The sequence below is a fragment of the Dermacentor albipictus genome, chromosome 9 (genome assembly GCF_038994185.2).
Source record: "Dermacentor albipictus isolate Rhodes 1998 colony chromosome 9, USDA_Dalb.pri_finalv2, whole genome shotgun sequence".
NCBI lineage: Eukaryota > Metazoa > Arthropoda > Arachnida > Ixodida > Ixodidae > Dermacentor > Dermacentor albipictus.
The window spans coordinates 126,637,328-126,659,103 of NC_091829.1; the positions used below are offsets into that span (position 1 = coordinate 126,637,328).

At 52.5% G+C, this 21,776-nt stretch overlaps 1 protein-coding gene across 8 annotated transcripts in view; it reads right to left on the reverse strand.

The window, feature by feature from the left end:
* LOC135912192 (latrophilin Cirl-like) overlaps positions 1–21,776 on the reverse strand; it is a 492,061-nt gene that overhangs the window by 83,552 nt on the left and 386,733 nt on the right. For 7 of the 8 annotated variants that reach the window (XM_065444566.2, XM_065444564.2, XM_065444570.2 and 4 more), the window contains 3 exons: positions 20,821–20,927; positions 8,179–8,424; positions 7,043–7,213 (listed from right to left, as the gene is read on the reverse strand). In XM_065444566.2, coding sequence (XP_065300638.2) covers positions 7,043–7,213; positions 8,179–8,424; positions 20,821–20,927 — 524 coding nt within the window. Of the gene's footprint in view, positions 1–7,042; positions 7,214–8,178; positions 8,425–12,769; positions 12,877–20,820; positions 20,928–21,776 lie in introns of all 8 variants that reach the window. The other variant, XM_065444565.2, reaches the window with a different exon arrangement.

Sequence of the window (21,776 nt, forward strand, 5' to 3'; positions counted from 1 at the left end):
CGGACCGATGCAACGCTCACGACCTCGTCGGCCATCTGCTGTTCCCGCACTTGCTCGAGGCACTTTCGCAGCTATGGAGTCGCGATTGGCCGGGACGTCTCGAGAGGCACGGGCGCGAATTTCTTTAATAAACGGCGCCTGTACCGCGTTTTGAAATGAGCATTTCGATGTCGACTTCTTTTAGAGCGCGCCGATAATTACACGAATTAGCTGAGCCATTCTAGGCGAGAGCAGGCGTTCGTATATACGTACAATTAATCAGTGCTAACGACGCTAGGGAAAAGCAGCGAGTACTTGGAGGGGATTAGCTTCGCACGCGACATGGCATGTTCATCGGAACGCCGCACGAAGAGGCACCGTGAGTTGGTGACCGAGTGCTTGTAAGTATAGTTAGTGCTCGCGAAGTATATTATTCATTGGACTGCTCCGTTAAAAAGTATTGCACCGCTCTCCCGTAAGCAGAAATGCTCGGAACCAATTGTGCTTACTAGAGAATTTTGACGAATAAGCCTGCTTTATTCATTCAAACCGACATGTCAAGTTGGTCGCGACGATCCGCGTACAAAAAACACTGGCAATCTGACCCAAGAGACACATTTTGTCGAGATACCACCCACTGGTCTATAGGAATCAAAGTTCTATTCCAGGAGCACGCTTCTTGGAAAGTGTCGCCGCTCTGCGCGCGTTGCGCATTCGCCACGTTTGCGAATGACGCAATCGCAAACCGCCTGCTGCACCGGCAGCGAGGGCGCTGCTTCTCGATCGAGCCAGGTTGCGTCGCGATAAGGATCCCGTCACATACATTAGGAGAATTATACGTATAATCATATAAATCAAAGAGGACCCACACGGCGCACACGCGCGGTGCATGCAGCGAGTCCTTTTCTCCGCGCAAGCGACGCATGCAAACTAGGGTGGGCCGAAATAACGACGGCCCGAGGGTTAAGCGCCAGCAGTCACGCGACCAGAATGCCACGCACGGGCACAAACTGGCGGCCGTTAGGGGGGGACCCCGTTTGTTTGTTTGCTTCCCGCGGGGCGCGGTTCCGACGCCGGCCGCAGCAGCCGGGCAGCGCGCCAACGAGGCTCGTCGGCGCGCAGGTGACGCGCGCAACTATAATGGCTCGGCCGCCGCGCACATAGCTCGTCGTCGACGGTGGTCCGAGCTCATCAGCGCTGATCGCCAATTAAAGCCAATTACCGGAGGGGGGGGGGGAAGCAGCGATGGGTGCGCGCGCGAGGAGGGTGCGAGCACGGCGGAGGGCAGGCGCCACGGGGGAGTGTCGCGCCGGACGTGCGTTTCTCCCAAGGCTGGCTTGGCGCGTCCGGCAGTTAGGACTCCCTCGAGTGGAGGGGGCCACCGCTGCGCGCCGTTGTGCTAGTTGTGCGCGGCGTGCAGCAAGCGGATGGGGCTGAGGCGCGCCGCCGGAGGAGAGCCGATGGCTACCGGAGGCCGCGAGCACAGCAACCGCTGCTGCGTGCCTCCCTCGCAGCAGCGGCTCGCCACTGCGGCGAGGTGGATTGCGAGCCGGCGGGGGCAGCAACGGTTTCTCGCGCGGCCAGAGGATGCAGCCCAAGTGCCTGGACCAACGCCGCACGTGCTGGGCACAGCCGGCGACGACATATCGTGCGCTTAATGTCGGCAAGCTGGAGGAACGAGTCGCTACCGCCAGTCGAAAACGACCCGAAACGATCTCGGCAGAAAAGTCCAGAAACTGTGCCAGTGTTCGCCCTCGAGATTCGCGCGCTACCAACTGGCCCAAACACCCACCGTTTCGCTGCTAAGCAACACGCGCCGCGTCGCATCGGAATGCGTCCGCCGAGTGGATGACGTCCCGATCTGGCTTTTTTCAGCACTGCATCGTATTACAGAGGCGCACGGTAGCGTGTGCGACTATCCCTCGTTTCTTTTCTTTCTTGGCGGGGAGGGTAATGCCGAAGGTGCCCAGAGGCCCGAGGGGGTGACGGACGAACGGGAGGGGCGCCCGCGGGCTCTTCGCCTCGGGACCCACGAGCGGCGCGCACAGCTCGGCGTGGGTGCGCAGTTTGAAAGCGACGAGGGGAGAGAGAGAGGCGGCCAGTCAGGCGAGTCGGCGGCCAGCTGCGTCAGTATGGAAATGATCCCGCCAGCTGCCGGAATTACCGCCGCCCTCTGAGACCGAACGTTGTCTCGCTCCCGGCGCGCGAATGCCTGCCGGCGACAACCAACCCAGTCGCAGGCGCGAAATGAAAAGGCGGAGAGGAGGAGCGCGTTCTCGGAGAAGTCCGGGCATTCGATCTTCACCACCGGCCGTTCGAGACGCCGCTGACGAGCTTGAGCCGACGCCACGCATGTGTAGGACCTACGGACAAATACCTGTGTGCACGAGCGGGCTACTCTAATGCTCGCAAACATTTGAATAAAGAACATTTTTCACCTTCTTGGGTGAAAGCCGAGTGCTCGGCCACGACGAAACATAGCGCAGATCAGCGCGGATAAACAAGACCGACTGTCACGTAATGAGCATAGCTCTGCCAACGGTGAGAACTAGGGCAAATATAGCAGCAATTACGTAGAACGCTAATATCGGCAATGCACCATTTCGAACTGCGACGCAAGAGAGACGCAACGCAAGAAGGCGCACACACGCGATCGCTGCACTTAGAACTGAACACTGGCAGCTGAAATGTGGCACTCTCTCGTGCTGCGTATTCTCTTGCGCCACAGTACGAAATGATCAACCTATTGCAACTTACCCAATTTGTGGCCTTTTATTTTTATTTATTTTTCGCACCAGTGAAAAGAAACCAAATATTCGATAATACCAAGAAAGAAAGAATCATTCTGTTTCGGAGACAGGCTCCTTGTCGGTTAACTCAGCCTCGCGCTGGCAGCGTGCGATCTTCCTGGCTAACTCGGGTGGCAAAGGACCGTTCCCGAAAGGCCCCTGGTCCTTGTCGTGCAACGGGACGAATGTTTCTTCGACTGCGAAGCTTGACCTCAAAGAACAGTGAGAACCTTGAGCCGTGCACTGGAGCCATCCAGGTTGGGGGCATTTCTTACTCTCTGAAACACGCTTCACGTCGCCCATATTCAGAAACCTGGGGGTCCAAATTTCAATTTCTGCACGTGACAGCGCGGACGCACGACAGACTTGCTGATGAAGGAAAAAAGGAGCGGTCTCGCGCTATGCGCGTGGCTGCAGAATAAAGTAAGCCATCAGCAGGCCAAGAGGAGCAAACTGAGGCTGCGTGCACACAAGGAGAGATGACACACCAAAAAAGGCAACTGCCGGAGGCTTCAGCCGGTGCTTAAAAACGGCTCGAAGCAAGGAAAAATGTACATAAACGACTGCACCACGGTGAAATGCCGCTGCTTAAGTGCGAAGGAGTGCGCATCGGGCCAGATGACATGCTCGTAGCCGCCCTTACGAAGGTTCTTCCACACATGAGCGAAAAGCTTTACGAAGGCAGAGCTTTGCGCAGCAACCGGAGCGCACGAAACGGAAGGAACAGCTCGTTAGCGCTTGTTCTCTCATGAATTTCTTGATTTTTTATGGCGTCGAGACAGTGCGCGACAGCAAATAAGATGACGTGACGCGCGAGGTACGGCTTCGGAGTGGGGGCGCCAGAACGACGGTGAGACCCCGCCGCACTTTTCAGGTTGCCCGCCCCGCTGGTTGGAGACCACACGCGGAAAGGCCATACATCAAAGCTCAGGGTCCTCTGACAGATGGCGCCAGAAACGGCGAACAGCTGTCGCAGGTTCGAGAAGTTTCCCATTTTCGCTCTTCGCCCGTTAATTTGGAGCACAAGTGGCCCGTGGAGAAGGCCGAAGGAAATGCCGGGGTAATGTGTCCCTTTCGACAGAAGCTATGAATGCTGCACGTGGGCCTGCCGTGTCCACCGTGCCAAGGGTGTATTCGGTCGGAACGGAGAATACCAAGCTTTGAATAATCTGTGGTGAAATGGGATATTCGGCATGGTTTGCATCGTGAATATCAAATAGAGCTCATTCTCGTGTGGGGCCCCGTTTCACTCAACGATGGTGGTAGCTATGCATATACGACCCCCCGTTTTGTTTGTCTCACGTGCATGCAAGACATCACTTCTTGGCACACCCGCGCGCGCGGTGTGTACCTGGGCTCATTCGGCACACGTCGTTAGCACTCACACACACACACACACACACACACACGTGTGTGTGTGTGTGTGTGTGTGTGTGTGTGTGTGTGTGTGTGTGTGTGTGTGTGTGTGTGTGTGTGTGTGTGTGTGTGTGTGTGTGTGTGTGTGTGTGTGTGTGTGTGTGTGTGTGTTGCGAACTGGGTTGGCATGACGCCACGACGCTCCTTTCGTTCGGTTCCTTCAGAGCAACACTTTCATTTGGCCCCGTCTTTCTCGGCGGTCCACCGCCCATGCAAAGGGCGCACCGAGGCGGGCGAACTGTCCGACAGAAGCACGTCCCGTGAATAATGTTCGCACGCGCTGTATACACACGATGAATCGCTCGGTCGCTTCTACCGCTACAGCTCCAAACAATGACGTCAGGAAACGAGGAATGCCACCCAAACATATCCTCACTAGAGCACGCCTTCAGGCACGCCGTTCGTTTAGCGCACCGAATGGCCTTCTTCAAGCGCTCGGCTGTTCGCTTACGTTCGCATAGTCGTCCTCTCTGCCCGTTCATTCATCCCCACCTCGACACCCTGCCGACGCTGTAACGGCAGGGCGTAAGCGCAGCGCCACTCGGCCGAACGCGTCCAAGCGCAAAGAGGAAAATAATTGCAATGAAATCACTGCTGCACTCCTGCAGCCCTATACGCCGATCACTTTTGTCTTGGCTATACAAAACCTGTGCGCAGCGCTTTCTATTAAGCGTATTCTTCTTGCTCTTCTAGCTAGAGAACTTATTTAATTCAGTTACGAGTGCACGCAGTCCGTGGTGCACGGACTTGCATTCTTCTTTGTGCTCGTTCTATCACTGTACACGGAGATAACTCCCAGGTGGCAGTATAATGCTTATCCTCTAGCGACCCCCCCGTTTGGAGTTCATTATTCTTCGCAAGTTCGAAGTACAATTTTGACTCCGTGCGGTGTAATTTTTACTCCGTGCGAGCGAAATTTCGGCGTGGAACCATGGGAGTTTCTTTTGTCTATTTTTTTCATTTTTTTTTTCTTTGCACTCCACGGAGTTTCTTCGATGTGCAACGGGAGCATAAAAAGAGGTGTCGCGTTATTTTGCGTGAAAACATTTATATGCTCAAATTTCGAAATATACAAACAACACCGCGTCAAATTCAACGAAACAAGTCAATGAAAGCACATAAATCATGACATACACCAACATTTGAGAAACGCCCAATGCAGAACTTTGATAGACATGCAACGTACACGCGACACACAAGAAGCAACGCTGCCAGTAAATATATATAGCCACGATACTGTGTGCCTCGAAACCGCCTATAGCGAGCAGCTGTACTGTTTTCAGAATCACGACTCACATGCTCGGTCATACGAGACCCGCCTCTCTGAAATTAACAGAAGACCTTAGTCAACACAAAGCTGTTCATTCAGAATAGTGAGAAAAAAGTTAATGGCGTAATTTTTCAAAATTATCATGCCATTCTGTGAGCGCTGAAGCGACTTCGCACACTGCCGGCGTTCGCGGCCATAAAGTAGTGCGTTAGTTACAGTAAGCAAGAAAAATGTAAGTGCGTGTGCTTCATAGCAAAATGAACTTTGTGCAAGATAGTGGTAGCGTAGCAAGAAGTTACGAAATGTGAGCGTGACCCGCAGCAGCCGACGCAACACCGAAAAGTGCGTAGTCATAGGCATGTAATGGACGGCTCTCTACTTGCTCACCGCCCGAGCGATCTCTCTCGGTTGTGAAAAGGAGCATCGCTGATCTGTCCAGCGAATCCTCACATTCTGAGCCAGCATGGCATGCTTCTAAATCAGTGTCTGGGGTAGAGCATAATCTTAATGCGATATCGGAAGGAACGACGTGTCAAAACCGAAATACGCGATAACCATTCGATTTACATCGCTCAGTAAGAAGCTTTATTTACAGTACCCATACTTATGTCCCACAATTTTTCTTGGGCCAGGACATTCGCACACAGATACATGGAAAGAGCTGCTTGCACTCCGTTCTTTCTCAATGGCAACACAGCACCGCAACCAACTTGGGGCACGCCATTCATGCGCGACTCGCACGGACGTCGTCGCTCGAACAGTGGTTGCTGTTGCCATTGCTACGCGATCCTTTCAGACGTTACACCAGGCGTTATCAGCATGTACCCACAAGGACATAAAAGTCGCATTGCGCGTACTGAAGAACAAAAGCCACGTTCACGCAGCACAAAAACACACTCAAAAATCTCTGCCGACCTCACGAGTCAATGAGCATCTCCGAGGTATAACTAAGCCTTTTTCGGCATGCGAAAATGTTGCTCTTGCATTCATCGTTGTCAGCAAAGTGATCACAGCTGACGTACTTGAAGCTGAATTACAGGGAGCTTCACGCACGCCTAGAACACTTTCTGAAAGGAAATACGGAAAATCCAATTGACGAAAAGCTGTCACGGAACGCCACATCACAGATGTACACAAACCGTCAGCCATAAGCACTGCCGACACCACCGAACGCGGCCGGTCGCTGACGCGGCGCACAGCCCCAAGGGAAGCGCCACGTGACCAACCTGTTGCGGCGGGGGGAGTTCTTTAAAACTCCCTGTCGGAGTTTTCACACGAGAACAAGATTTTCAAGCGGAGTAAAATCGCGTCGTGTCGCCTTGATCCTCCCGCAGCTATAGCCAAGGAGTGAAACGAGGCGATGATGCTGTATTGCTCAAATACATCGGAGTAAATATTCGAGGATGGGCAGGTTTTACGGCACATCACCTGCTAAAAATTCCCAGGTGAGTTTATTTTGTTTACAGTGAATTCGCGCTACTCCACCGAGTATACCGACCAACCAGCGCCAGAACAAGTTAACCACGCACCACAGGGTTGTCGCGAGGCCAGAGAGGGAGCCCCCATATCGCGCTCAATGTAGCCGTACCTCTTCCCAGGTGCGGCGAGTCGAAGCTGCGCTCGGTGGTCGAACCCCAGCTGCCGCCCCAGATGTCGTAGCCGTCGGTCGGCTGGGTTCTGGGCGACGGAGGCGCGCGATGCAGCGTGAACACCGTGGTCGTCGACCAGTCGCCGCTCGTCGTCGTCAACTCGTGGGCACCTGCGGTAGCAGACAGGCGGGAATTCGCACAGGCATTCAGAAATCGCGGTTTGATCCACGAAAAGCTAATCACGGAAGATCAATTTCTGTATACTCTAGACAGCTTAGGAACAACCAAGTTTTTTGGTTCCTCGAAGAGCGTAGCAAGTAGCCCTGGGACACATCCTTACCTCATCCTTACTCTCTTTACACATCTTTACTCTCCGAAGGGACAAGGATTCTTGAGACTTGGTCGGATACACAACACCGGTTAATCCAGACACACAAATAAAAAGACGAACAAAAAATTGCTGGCGCGGTATTTTATGAAATAATGCAGAAAACCATCACCTTCGCATAAGCTACGAGCCGGAGATCTATTCTGCTCTTGCAAGACGACAGTAATGTACTTCCATCACTGGTCAGCAATGTGGCTATCAAGGGCAACGAATCACGTCTGCATTTTAGTTCGATGCCAAGCTGTATAAGATGCATCCCGTCAAGACTGATGCAATGCACCACGAGCGCAAGCCATTGATGCTCGTCATAAATAGCCCCACCTCGGTTGGCACCAGAAAGAGAGAAACGACATAAACAAAACAAGGTACACACTAAACCAACACGACGAACACTGCAGAGGACGGGATGCGAACCCGACAGATGCGCCGTGTACGCCTCACTTCTCCCGTCGTTTCCGCTATTCGCCGCGTTGGTCACAAACCAACGAGCCGAGCCTAGAAGTCCAGTGGACATAAACCGAGTTATATAACCATCTAAGCCGCCGAGGCCATCGTAACTACGCCTTCAAACTTGTTGAAACAGCTCAGATTGACTGCCGGGCTACTCGGTTCGCGGCAGATGAAAACAGCGCCACCAAACGGGACGAAACGTGTCCGCGCACGCCTCCGTGCTTCGTCCCCCATGCTATACGAGGCGATTGTTAATAGAGGCGCAAAGTGAGGCGCGAGATGAATGAGGAGACGTACCAGGCATCTCGGGTCTCGCCGAAGATCCGGCCACCCCGTGCGCCCCGCTCGCCGTCTCCGGGACCGAAGGCAGCGGCGTCGAGGACGGCTCCCTGGTCGACGGCGGGGGCTGAGACGCCGGCGTCGGCAGCAGCGGCGGGGGCGGCCTCTGGAACTGGGTCGCCGGGATGATGATGAGCGGCCGCGACGTCGTCGTGGTCGTCGATGTCGTCGACGGCGTCGTGCTCGACGGCGTCGTCGGGGACTCTGGCGAGGCACGCAGCAACACGGCGGCGACGAAGGGTTCCGAAAGAAGAGGTGCCATGGGAAGAACAGCGTCAGCCCGGCGCGCACGCACGCGCCTTCGCTCATGCACGGCACGCGTCCAATGACGCGCACACGTGTGTGGCAATACAGCATTAGCAAGCAGATGCGTTGTGCCGCAAGTGTTCTCAATCTCTTTGAACTATATTATATATGTGTATGTGTACAGAGTGCTTTAGTTTTAGCTGAACCAAATATTGAAAAAGTTACCTGCGGTAGATGGCGAAATTCTGACCCTTGATCTTAAATTAGTCGGTGAGGCGGCCATTATTCATACGATAAATCAAAATGCGCAATTGATTTACTAGCGTAACTAGGCTAATCGACTTTCATATTAATTGCTTCACGTTATATATTTGAATATACGAATTGTAGCAAGAGGGTATGCAAGGCATATGGACTTCGAACGAATTCTGAGGTTCGAAGTCGTTTTGAGATATGCGCTGTCAAATTTGTGGTAAAAATCGACTGTTACTTTACTTCAAGTAAACACTGCTTTATGCACTGACGAACAAAAGTGACTGGAACACCAGTGCATTTCGTCGGACATTTTAAGTATACCTCCATACAGGCTTAGTCCTGGGAATCCGTTGTAAGTGCTTTGCAAGCTAACTGGCTACAATTCATAAATTTAGTTAGGTGTCGTAAGTTATTTAACTAAATGTTCATTCGCACAATTATGTTAATTATTTACATAAGCATTATCATATCCCGTATAAACAATCGTCCCCTTATTGAGCAATTTAGATCGAGGGGCACAATATTCTTATCTGCAGCAGGACATTTTTAAATATTTAGTGGAGCTAAAAAAATGAACGCCCTGTACAGGACGCTGTGCTCTTTATCGTGCTTGCTTACACGCGCCTGTGCTAGTTCTTTAATTAAGTTATCCTACACGTCCCGAAAATTCATTGCAATACGAGCGCAAGCAATGTGAGCTGCAGTGTGTGATTGGACAAGGCAACAGCCTTTATTGTTTGCTTGTTGGTGGTCTGGATTGAACACAAAACAGAGAAACACGGCTGTTTCCTTGCGTCTTTGGGACTATTTTACACTATGTACAATAGTTCGAAAAATAGCATCGATATTTGTTGATTTTACGAGCACGTAAATGCGACAAATGGCCAAGCTACGCCCAGGGATGAGCTCAATAAATACAACTACCGGATAATCTGAGCAATGCAATTTCTCTCAGCGTAGCGTAACTTAGGAGCTGGATCAGGCGCTCGAGCTCAGCTCCGGCCTGGTTTACGCGCACAAGTCACTCCACAACCGCGCAGTGTAAACGACAAGGCGCTGAAAGGTGATGATGGGGATGAGCACGTGCAGAAAAGAAGTCGTCATGCTGAGCAGAGGTGTCCATGCACGAGAGTCGGAAACCGTGAAGTGTCACATCACGCATGCGCATTCCGTTGTTCGGGGATAAAAACAGAGAGCACCGGCGCGCTTCAAATCCTGACGGGCTGAAAGACATTTCGGCAGCACCGCACTACGCGGCGGACACCACGTCGAGGGTTGATTCCACCTGTAAACCTGGCACCCGGAGTATCGCTGCACGTTCGAGATTATCATTTCGACTAGGGAGGCAAAATAGCATACGCAGGCGTCCAGCTCAGTCCTTAGAACTCCGCAAACGTTAAGCAGGCACTGACGAGCGACGCTAAAGCAGCTTAAAATTGTAAACTACTATTCCACAACTCCATTTAACTAACGCGCTAGAAAAACGCTCTTTATTAAAGGAGAGGCTAAAGGTCCACAATCGGATTTTTAAACCTGACGCCGAAAGCTCAGCTGCTGTGCCATGTCAAGTGGTCAACAATCAACAATTTTGCAAGCTGGAATTTGGACAAGGGGCCTTGATTGTGTGGCGTCGATAATTTCAAAGTATTATATCGTATTTCGACAGTTCTGACTATTAAAGAACTCGCAAAACTGCAGGGAAAAGTGCTCGGTTCACTTACAACGTAATATTCTGAACATTTAACTATGCCACAGAAAACGCCGTGAAAATCTTCACGAGAGCAGCTGCGAAATTGCGAGTAAGTCTGCTCGTATTGGTATTGAGGAAGTTATTAGCATATCTACTTTACCGAATATTTGCTCTTTTATGTTCCTTTGATTTGAGGCAACTGAGGTTTATTAATGCGAAATTCCCTGCACGAGCCACGTTCGCTGCAGGCCCATGTTGTCTCCTATAGTGCAAACCAGGAGGCATTTATTTCCATGCTCACGACTCGAGTGGCAAAGTGTGCCGGTCAACTTCAGGAAGTGCACCGCCCGCACGGCACCAAGCGTACCGGCGCGCTTGCATCTCTTGGCGTTTGAGGTATACTCGTCTTAAAAAGAACCTCACGCCATGCAGGCGACCACACTGGCAGCAGGCGTTAGAAAAAATTTCGCACATGAACAATGTTACGGAAAATAGGAGCAACGCCCAAAATGCATGCAACAGGCCTGCAACGTGTCTACCTCATAAACATGGTCTTGGCAAGAGTAATAACTGTCTGATTTAGTCACCTAACCAATCTGACTTATATGAAACATACTTCTTGCACGCGTCTTAAGTGAACACATGAGTATGCCGGTAGGCAGTTTTGATTAATTGTAGGCGGTACCCGGGAACAACGGATTTATGTTGCTTATCGTTCGAGTGCGTTTAAGCGAAAGCCGCATGCTGAAGAACGGCGCCCTAACACAGGGACGGGACAGCTTCGCAAAAGGACATCGACGGATGTCGCAAGCTCTCCCAAGCAGGCACTCCGGAGAAAATATTTACGGCAATATCGTGCAAATACGCAATATACGCACGGAAAAAAAGAAATTAGACAGAAGGCAGGCTTGTCACGAATAAAAGATTATTTCGCAAGGCGAATTTAGTCTCATGCATCAAGGTGCAGCGCATTGCGCATCGGATTAAAACTGACGACTACTGCCGACGCAGCCGGTCTGCCACAGACAGGATCGAGCGGCAGGAAAGCCTGCAGTGACAACCAGATTCCTCGGCCTGCTAAGAAACGGCCACCCGCACGAGTATCGCACAAGATGCACTCGCCAACGTGCAAAAGACAAGCGGGGTGCATCGCAAGGCCATCTTCGCATCGCATCGGAGAAAGTGGAAATAAAGAGAAAGCACAGGGAAGGCGACAGATGGACATTCAAGACGATGGGCAAAACGCGAAGAAGGTGAAAGCAGGAGCCCAAGGTTTCGACGAGAGGACTGGTCTTTTTCAAGGTCTTTTAGGACTTCCCTTTTTCGCCCTGAATAAGACGAGTCCACTTATCGAAACGATGGCTCCTGTTTTTACCTCGTTCTCGTTTTGCTCATCAGAAAAAAGTGGTCGTACAAGGGGCACAGCTCCCTCAACCAAATTCGCATCTTTACTGAACCACGTAAAATATATCCTCAAACATATTTCCGCGCATGTAGAGTAGCTCTGACACAATTATGGCCGCGAGGGCAAAAAGACGCGCTCGTTGCATCGGAAATTTCGCGAGCGTTGTCACAGATTCGCTAGCCATGGCAGGCAGGCGCGCCTGAGAACCAGAGTGCACGCCTAATAAGTATCGCCGTCAAAGCTCGTAAGCGTGCGAGCGGCCCCGACTGATTTGCCTCTTTACGACGACAGGCAAAAGCCAGGCTCGAGCAGCGTGATCAGATCCGACGGTCGGCGATCACTCTCGGCAAGTCATTACGCTGACTTCTGGAGCACGCGTTGGCAAAATGAACAGTGCGACTTAATTCCCTTCTCACACTTGCATTCCCCATCTGAACACTGTCATTAAACAAGGATACTATTAGGGATCCTGCAAATACTAAAAGAAAGAAAGCAAAAGATAATTTCTTGTTTTCCTTTGACCCAGACAAAAGAACGAAAAATGCACCGCGGCTTCAAAATGATTCATCCACGTAAGGCACGCATTGCGTCCAGCAGACCGCAATGAAGTCCTCAGCTGTTGGTCAGCGCACCTGCTGTCTGCACCAGTGTTCATGCGCCCTTCGCCTGCTCTCTGCTCGGCCAATGTGACACCGTGTACGCCACCAATTTTGTCGCGAATTCTGTCTCCATTCGTGTTCCGAATGCTCACGCACGCTGGCTGCGCTCGCTCCATACAGTTAGGTTGGTGTCGATAAGAGTGGCTGGTTCAGTGAAGCATGCGAAACGCACTCGACGTCAAGGCAAGGGAGAGAAGGATGCAGATAGGGGGGCGCCGCAGGAGATGCGGGAGCAAGAGCGCGTGACGTCAAACAGAGTCGATAGCAGCGCTCGCCAGGAGCGTCCCGCAGTACCTGCAATACACTGGTAGTGCGCTTCCAGGTACTTGAAGGTACCGGGGCAGGGGTCACCAAAGACATCGGTCGAAGCCGGAAGACTGCACTTCCTCCTCATACCACAGCTTCCGGGGAGAACGACGGGGAAGCGGAAGAGAGAGAAAAAAAAGGGGGAAACGTTCGAGCAAACACACACACACACACACACACACGTTCGCGACACGCAGCGTAGTGCACGCAATCTCGCCGAGAACCTCGAGCATCACGCCACCATGCACAGGAGGTACCTGTACTCGAAAGTTGGCGCTGTTTGTCTGTCGTTCTCCTTCTCCGCTCACGCCCAGTGCCACTGCACCTGTGATCGTGAAACCTAGTCGGCTAGCCGGCCGACGCGCTTTAGCTAATGGAGGTAGCTCGGAGCAAAGTACGCTGACCTTATTCAGTGACGTGTGAAACACAAAACTGCCATCAGCAGACAACCGCTGAGTCCATTTGAATGATTTGAATTATATTTGAAGGCCGAATTCGGCCGATGGTGTTGAGCAGAATTTCGATTTAGCTAGGCCCAGATAGCATTTACACAAATATCCACGTATCAGTAAATAAAAACATAGACTAAAGCAGAAACATTGCGATTCGGCAAATCTGCACCTAAGATAGGTGTGGCAGTTTTGCAAACCAACTCGTATAGAGCATAGGAAGCGGACAAATAAATAAAATGATACGATTAAGACAGAACGTTTGTCAAGCCTTGCCCTCCCCAGTGCCTTCCCGTTATGCGGCGACCGTGACCGTACACCGGGGAGCGGTTGAGGCACAGCTCGGCAGGAATATGTATCGAATTGTATCCCTTAAATGAAACGCAGAAAGTTGATCACCTGGTCGTGCTTCAACCAACTCTCCCGATGAACGCGACCATTCTTGATTTGACGCCACAGGTGTTTCACCGTTCTGTGTGGAACGTAACTTTTTTTCTATTTTCCTAAAGCTAGACACACGTGCTCTCATTTCGATGCCTTTCGTGTACGTCTGTTGCTAATTTATGGCACGGACAGTGCGAACTTCGTGAACGCCCCTCATTTATGTGATACCGAAGCCGGAGAGACGGTGACCACAGGTCGGTCTCGCGAACCATACTTTCTCGTCCGACAAGGTCTCCCAGTGCACTCCTGCAATCAGCTGCAATCCGAGAGAAACGCGAACGAATAAAAATAAACTGCACTAAAGTGCCGATTTGGGCCGGTTGGTACATGTTGCATAAAAAAAAAAAGCTAGTGACAGCGCAAGACACAGGACATACGAAGAAGACGAAGGAAGCGCTGTAAAATGAGAAGCCCGAGTTGGCGGCTGCATACCTATGCCTTACGTGATAAATATCGACAGCATGCGAATCTATTCCGTCTGTCGTAGCGCTCGGAAAGGAGATCGCAGTTCCAAACGAGCATGACCTGCGTTTAAAAGGTATACCACGGCTCAAATTAGTTTCATGCATCTAATAAGGCCATGGAGCGAACCCTAAATCAGAAACCACTTCATCGTCCTCGTGCGCCATTCGAACTGGCCAGTGGAAATTGCTGACCCTTTGAACGAGATGGCTATTATAGATGACGCCTATTGTTCCCCGCTCTTGTGAAGCTGTTCGCCATGACTTGAACTGTCAGAGTGCGGCAGTTGCCTAGCGCACTCGTTTCCGCGACGACCACGTCTGCGTTTGACAATCACTCATTCCCGGTCGAGTTAGCGAGCCGCAATCGCGAACTGAAGCGGGAGATTATAAGCCAAGACAAACCATATTTGAATCTCGCGGCCAATCTACAGGCTATACAGGGGGTTCATTGATTCGTTCTTGCACGATCCCTCTGCTGCGCCAGTTTTTCTAATCCCGTCACTTTCACGTCCAGCTGCGTACCGGGGACGTCCAACTAAGTTTCTCCCTGACGCGAGTAAAGAAAATTCTGTCCTGTTCCCGCGGCATAGGCCCTGCCACGCCCGGCAAGACGCGGGGATCCACAGATTAGCTGTAGGCAGCTCACCTTCCTCAGGGCGCGCGGTTCCGAAAGACGAGTCTTACAGGTGCGAGGGGAGAATACAGAGGGTACACAGACGCGTCAGGAAAGAAGAGATCAGCCCCGTCAGCCCGCAAGTGCTGAGCCGGATCCCACCACAAGTGGTCTTGTACAGACAAAGCGCGGAAGCGCCTCGCACAAATCTAACCCGGATTTGGGAGCAAGATCCCCGCAAGCCCCGCTCCCCCTTTCGCTTCGAAGCGCTGTTCTCGCAGCTCTGTTTACCCCTTCCCGAGTCCTTCGGTCGGGCTGCACTTGCGGAGTCCGCACCCTGAGCCCGGCAGAGCCTTCCGGGTTCCCGAAATCCCTTCGCTTTCATCGCCGCGACACTGCGCCGCCTCTCGCGCTGCGCTTGCCGACAACGTGTGACTGGGGAGGGATTCCGACACTTCGGCTCGCCTCGTGTAAACGCCGGCCTTTCCTTCACCTCGCCGAGCACTTGGAAGCACACGACGCGCTCTCCGACGCTTTCTAGTAAATTAAGCCGGTCGGTGCCGCTGGGCAGCCAAATTGGCTGGCCGCACGCATTTACCGAAGCACGCTCGGTTTCCTCGGAGATGCGCCACCGGCTTTTAAACACCGTCCCGGCTTCGCATCTTCTTTCCCCCTTCCCTTGCTCTCCCAATCCTCTCTCCTGCCACGAAAGCGCCCTGATGGTGTCGATAGTTATACTCTATCTCAGTTGTTCCTTGCAGCACTCCGGAAGCTACACGAATTCTTAACCAATAGGAAGGCCGTATGTACCTCGAGATGTGCTCATCCGCGCCGCGTCGTCTGCTCAGCGTCTGCTTGCCATCCTCTCGGTGCATGGTATACATGGTTTGTGGGTTGACGAAAATATGTTTTGACGCCATGACCATAAGCTTCGTTTACTGACGCTTCTTTTTTTTTTCATTTTATTTAGCGTTTTCCTCGCTGTCATCTTTCTAACCCCTATCCCCCATCTCCAGTGTAGGGTAGCAAACCGGACACTCATATCTGGTTAACCTTCCTGCCTTTCCTCTTCATTCTCTCTCTCTCTCTACTGACGCTTCAACCACGGTGAATGGGTCTGCAAGATCGGTGATCTCTCCTGCAATAACCTCTACCGTAAAGATTCGACCGTCTCCCCAAACTGCATCGACTGCCGCGGAGCTCGCTCCTATTCGTTGTGCACTTCGCGTGATTTCTGATGAACTATACCCTAGAAATGGAGCGTGTTCAGCGGCTCCAAGGCTGCTATTCATTGGCTGGCTTTTGCCTTACGCCACGGACCCCACGAACAAGTAGTTCTAGAAATCAGACTGCTGCTTCAACCCCTCATCGGGCAAGGACACGACATCACGTTACAGTGGATTCCGAGCTACTGTGGCATAATGTGCAATGAACATGCCAACGCAGCAGCACGATCTGCACATGAGAAACGCTTGCACGACTCCATTCCATTCTCAAGAACAGACGCTACAATGAAAATTCGTGTGCTTGCAAATAGAACACACCAAGCTTGAAGCACAGACGTCTACACCGACTGGACTCGTTCCTTGGACTTTGACCCCCATCTCGACTCTCTCGAGTCGAAACAGCAGTACTTTGCCGACCGTGGCATGGTGTCGCTTACGCAAGATCTTTCGCCTTCCGAGTCGGTATGGACAACAACGCGGCTCGCAGTCACTGCGGCGGCGAGGAGACTATAGAACAAGTACTTTGCTACTGTCCTCTATGCAGCGCGCAGCGGCTGTCACTACCGACCGCGTTCGCACCCCTTGACGACAGGCCACTTTCGAAGCAGTCAGTCCTGGAATGCCGACTTGAACTGCCGTCGCACCGAAACTCGGTCAAGGCCTTCTTGACCTTTTTACGGGGCAGTGGCCTATTAGAAAGACCAGAATGATCCCATTCCATCCCTTTTCATTTTTTTTCACGCGTTTATTTTTGTCACCCTCTTCTTTCCATGTATAGTTCCCCTTTCCCTTCCCCTAGCGCAGGGTAGCAAACCGTAGGTTTTAACTCTGGTTAACCTCCATGCATTTCTTTTATTTGCATCTCTCTCTCTCTCTCTCTACATGGATGCGACAGCAGCGCTTAGCTTCAACTGTACGCTTTCGCCGCAGTTACCCTGCAGCCTCCTTAGCAAGTAGTAAGGGCGAACGCCCTCATAAATGTTAACCTGCGGCACAGCATCTGCTCGTCATCTACTTGCCGTTTGCTCGGTATACCGCCATCGGGTACCATGCTAGAGCAGGGTAGTAAATCAATGATGCAGCGAACAATCAGGCCTTTACAGCGTTCTGCATCGTCAAATTCTCACCAGTGTTAATGGTGTGGCGCCATTTGCTAACTGGAAATCAAACCAGTTTTACGGCTCGGCGCCGTGTCTGTAGTCCTAGCAGCGTGAAAAGAAACAGCTGATCTCAATAATTACGACAAACAATACCTAATGCTTTGGAGTCGGCTTGAGATGAGATTTGGCGTTGACGGATTTCGACACTTGTTTCTTGCTGACACGGCAAAGAGCCAACAAGTGCGAATTGAAATCGAAGTGGGTAGTCGGCGCCATAAGGGAGCTGCCAAGCTGCTATAGTTAATGACGGTTAGGATGGCTATTACGGTTACCGGCGGTAACTGTCGCAGTAGTTCTTGGTATACGACGCGTATGCGCAAAAGCCATCGCATGTGACGTATCGCTGTACCGTATCCGAGCAAAAATGAACCTCTCTAGTGCAGCCAATTATGAGCCTGTAACGCCCGGAACTACACACCGCCACGCAAGTGCATTGCCTGTGTACGCCTCGTACCTTCGGTTGTGCTATTTTATAGAGTCATATTATCAAACCAAGAGTCTAAGCCTACATGAGTGACCCTGGTCGTTTTTTCTATTAGAATTCGTGCCTACAAACGAAAAGTAATTGAGATAGGCTTACTGATTATTTCCCGTGGCTAACATTTGACATTTCTTAGTACTGGCGCATTCCGCATTACTGCGCTCGTGCCGCCCAGATGTTTTTCGCCTCGGCGAAGTGCCGCGTTCTTGGCCGGCGTGTTCGTGCGCTGGTTGCTCACCACGCAAGCGCGCGAACTCGGCGAGCTTCACTGCGCGCCTGCGTGGCACGACACTCCTCCCGCACGTTGGGCACTGCAGTACGAATGGGAGCGAAGGTCTGGCTTCACGCGAATGTTGGCGCGCACACCTACCAACGCAGGTGCAACTACTCAGGGCCCGCCGGTCCTCGGCATAGCGAACGCCCGCCACGGCACGTCTATACGCCTTCTATAGTACGCACCAGTCAGCCTCACGGCCGACTCAGATCGCTGCGCAAGCGCGGGGGCCGATCCGTGCGCCACCTCTAACGGCTCGTCGGGTCACTAATCGTGCGGGCGCTGGGTTCGCACAATTAGCCCCCTGCACAGCTGGCAGCGCGAACGCCTTCGTTAGCCTGCGGCGCGTCCTGTAGCGTGTGCAGTGCCGGCGGTAAAACGGTGCAGCCCGGAGTTGGCCGGTCGGAGGGAGCGAACGCCCGGCGGTCGAGCCGAGCGAAACCTACGGGCGTCCAAAACAGGACGCTCCGTGCAACATCCATGCAGCCTTCTTCGAGCGACAGTCCGTGCATCCTATACGCGAGACCGCGGGTGAACGGTGTTTCAATGCTAACTCGAGGAAAAAGACATTCCGTTGCCGTAGGTTTCTTTTCCCGATCTGCTTGACAAGGAGCACGATGGTAGGAATGCACTAAGGATCATCGAACCACACGCTATAACACAGGGGACAGAGAGCGGTAATCCGTCGTTTTAATATTCGTAATGTTAATCCACCAGATCCCGTGTTTAGAAGGTCGTCTTTTGAAGGACTTGTATTGTGCTCGCTAGCGTTGCAGGGAAAAAAAGTGAAGACGGTGGTCGCACGGACTCACGCCGCAGCATCGGAGAAACAAACTGCCACAAGGGTCACTACTGCATCCTGTCGCAAATAAAATCCCGGGGAACCACGGAAGCTACGACGTCAAGCGTTTATGGAACAGAACGAACAAAAAAGAAATGGAGTCTCATCACGAAGTTTGAGACAACAAAACAACCTTAAGCGAAAAATTTTGTCGTGAGGTTAAAATAGCATGTTGTCACTAGATTTTGCACAAGTCGCCTTTACGTGTACAATCCCTGTGAACTTCTCCCTCTGCGTGTGCGCGTGTGTGTTTTGAGGGCTCGTTACTGCGTGTCCGGCACTCGCAAATGACCTGCACTGCCCCATATGGCAGCTTATTTCCGCGTGCGAGCACGTGGTGGGAATCTCCTTCAACTGGCCGACGCTACTACAGAGCGTGCACAGGCGCCGAGCGATCGGTCGGATCAGATGACCGGGCCGATCGCGGAACCTGCGCGCACGCCTCGAGAACGAGTGCGGCCGGCACGCCCGAGCGGCTCTCGCTGAAAACCGCCACCAGCGCTGCTGATCCCACAGAGCGCGCGCGGCGAAAGGCCTCCCTGCATTCACGCAGTCACGCACACCGCGTCGTTCGCGTTGGAAAAGCGCCGCGTTCGCTTTTCATTTGTTTCCGGTTGCGGCGCAAGCATTCGAACTCGGGCCGCGTTTCGGAACTCGCCGACGCCCGCACCGATAGCAGCGGCTGAGTACAACGCCTGCACACCCAGGCACAGCGCCGAGAACAAAGCACGCGTCGGTGCGGATGTACTATACAGACTGCTCTGGGAAAAACGCTAATCGAACAAGTCGCGTCGCCGCCAGCCTCTTTAGCAAAATACCGCCAGCAGGCGCCGAGCTGCTTTCATCGCGCGCGGATAGAACCACCGAGGAAGCGGACTGAGCTGCAGCGCTGGGGCCAACGGTGCGCGGTAGTTTGTAACGGTTTCGAACCGGCGTTGGAACGCGGCGTAACCCGCCGCGCGAAGGGCTTAAGCGCCGCGTGCGGGCGAAAGGAATTAGAAGACGGGCGCCGGGTTTAATGAACGCGCACTCGCCGAAGCGCTTAACGAGGTAACGGGGGGTCAGAACGGGTGGAAGTTCGCCGGCGTTTCCAGATGGCTCGACGTGGAGGGCCGCTGATAGCCTGCATTGCGCGCCACTACGCGGGGCCTCGACCGCTCCCTCGAGGACGCGGCCTATATATCGACGAGGGGGGCACGGGCACGCTGCGATACTCGGGCATGCTCGGGCATGCTGCGATACGGTGACTGCCGCTGCGCGCACCACGCCACAGTTCTCCATCGGCGACATGCCCTTTGCGATAAGCAACGCGGGTGCCGAGGTGTCGTTTTCCTGCCTCTGGCCCCTTTGTCTCGTGTTCGCTGTTTTAAGCTTTCTCGTCGAATGCTGCCGGGTTTTGCCGACTGTGGCCGCCGGGTGCTGCTATCGTGCCCCGTAGCTCGCACACAGAAAATAAACGAAAAGCTGCCCGACGGTAAAATTCAGCCTCGCTCTCTCATCAACTCTTTTCTACTGCCAACGCCACATTGCCGCGTGTGTAGCGACGCGTGGCCACGTGCATGCAGCTAAAATGCACAACCTTTTCGCCTCAGTCGGTATCATTGACAAGGCACGTATTGCAGGGTAAACTTCGCCACAAATATTCACGGGACGGCACGCATAATGTCGAACTCAAAGTTTCGATATGCAATAGTATTTGCGAGCCTTAGAAGCTCCATGCCTTAACAGAGCAGAAATTAACGCGAGCTGCTGAAGCCACGATCGTCAAACAGTTTTGTGCCGCTGTGAATGTGGCCGCTTTCTCAGCTATCCTTCTCGCCTCCGGCCTACGACGGCGACATCCTGGCCAGTCCGAGTCCGTGAAAGTGCGCTATACTCGGATGCAGGCAGTGCACCCGCAGACGCGGCGAAGAAGGGTTCGCGCCCAGCCCTCGGTTAGTGTCCTCACAGCGTTGCACGGAAACAGCGGTTAGTATTCGAAGAGGAGCCGCTCCTCTGCCCGGAGACCAAAGGAAGCGAAAAGACGGACAGGCGTCCGTGAAGAGGTGATGGCGATGACGGCGAGCAACTGTGTTAAGGCAACCAACCTATTAGGCACCGGTACTGCACCTCTAAGTACTTATAGGTGCCGGGACAGGGGTCACCGAAGATCAGGCTGTCCACTAGAACGTGACAGCTGTTGTTCAGGCGACATCTGCGTGTCAAAGGGCACAGCTTTAGTTGGCTGCCTGATGGCATCCAGCGGTCGCGACACACGACGTTCCTCCTTCAATGCACGTGGCTTTCACCTATCGCTGAAAGAGGATTCTTTTGATGCACAGTTTATCTGGCATTTTGCATAGGGGACAAGCCTCACAGTCCAAGGGTGATTCCAAGTGATGCCTGAAAAAGTCTGCGTAGATATCGTTTTTCTTTAGGCACGTTTGCACTGCAATTGGAATTCACAATGTTTCGGCAACTGAAAAAGTGAAAATTGTGTCCAGTGACAATTACATATTCACTTAACATTTTATTAATTGCTACGGAAAAACAATATTAGACGAACTGTACCACGGGCTTGCACTTCACTGCAGAAGAAGAAAGAATCAGTCAACAGTTCTGTCTACAATGTGTACCACATGAGAGATGAAGTCCGCGCTGCGAACTCAGCAAAACGATTATTAGATCATCGTTTCTCTGACAGTACTCACTATTACCTGGCCTCATCAGACATGAAAAGACATCAACAGTAGTCCACAATGCTGAAAAAAAAAAAAGAGCGGCGATTGCGCAGCTGTTAACATGGGATGACAGCAACTGTACTGGCAAAGACGGCATTGCACAACACTTCCAACTCTTCCCGATGTCGGTTGCGGGCAAACGCTCGTTCCAAAACGGGCGACTCCGTCGCGAAAAAATGCTAAGCTGTCCACAGGGCGCATGCAAGAACCACCTACAATGAAGCTGCGCGTCGTTTAGGACAATGTCGTAACACACCGTAGTTTCACTTTCCGAATACGTGGCAGCCGCGAGTGGCTGCGGAACTCCCGCGTTCCCCAGCGCA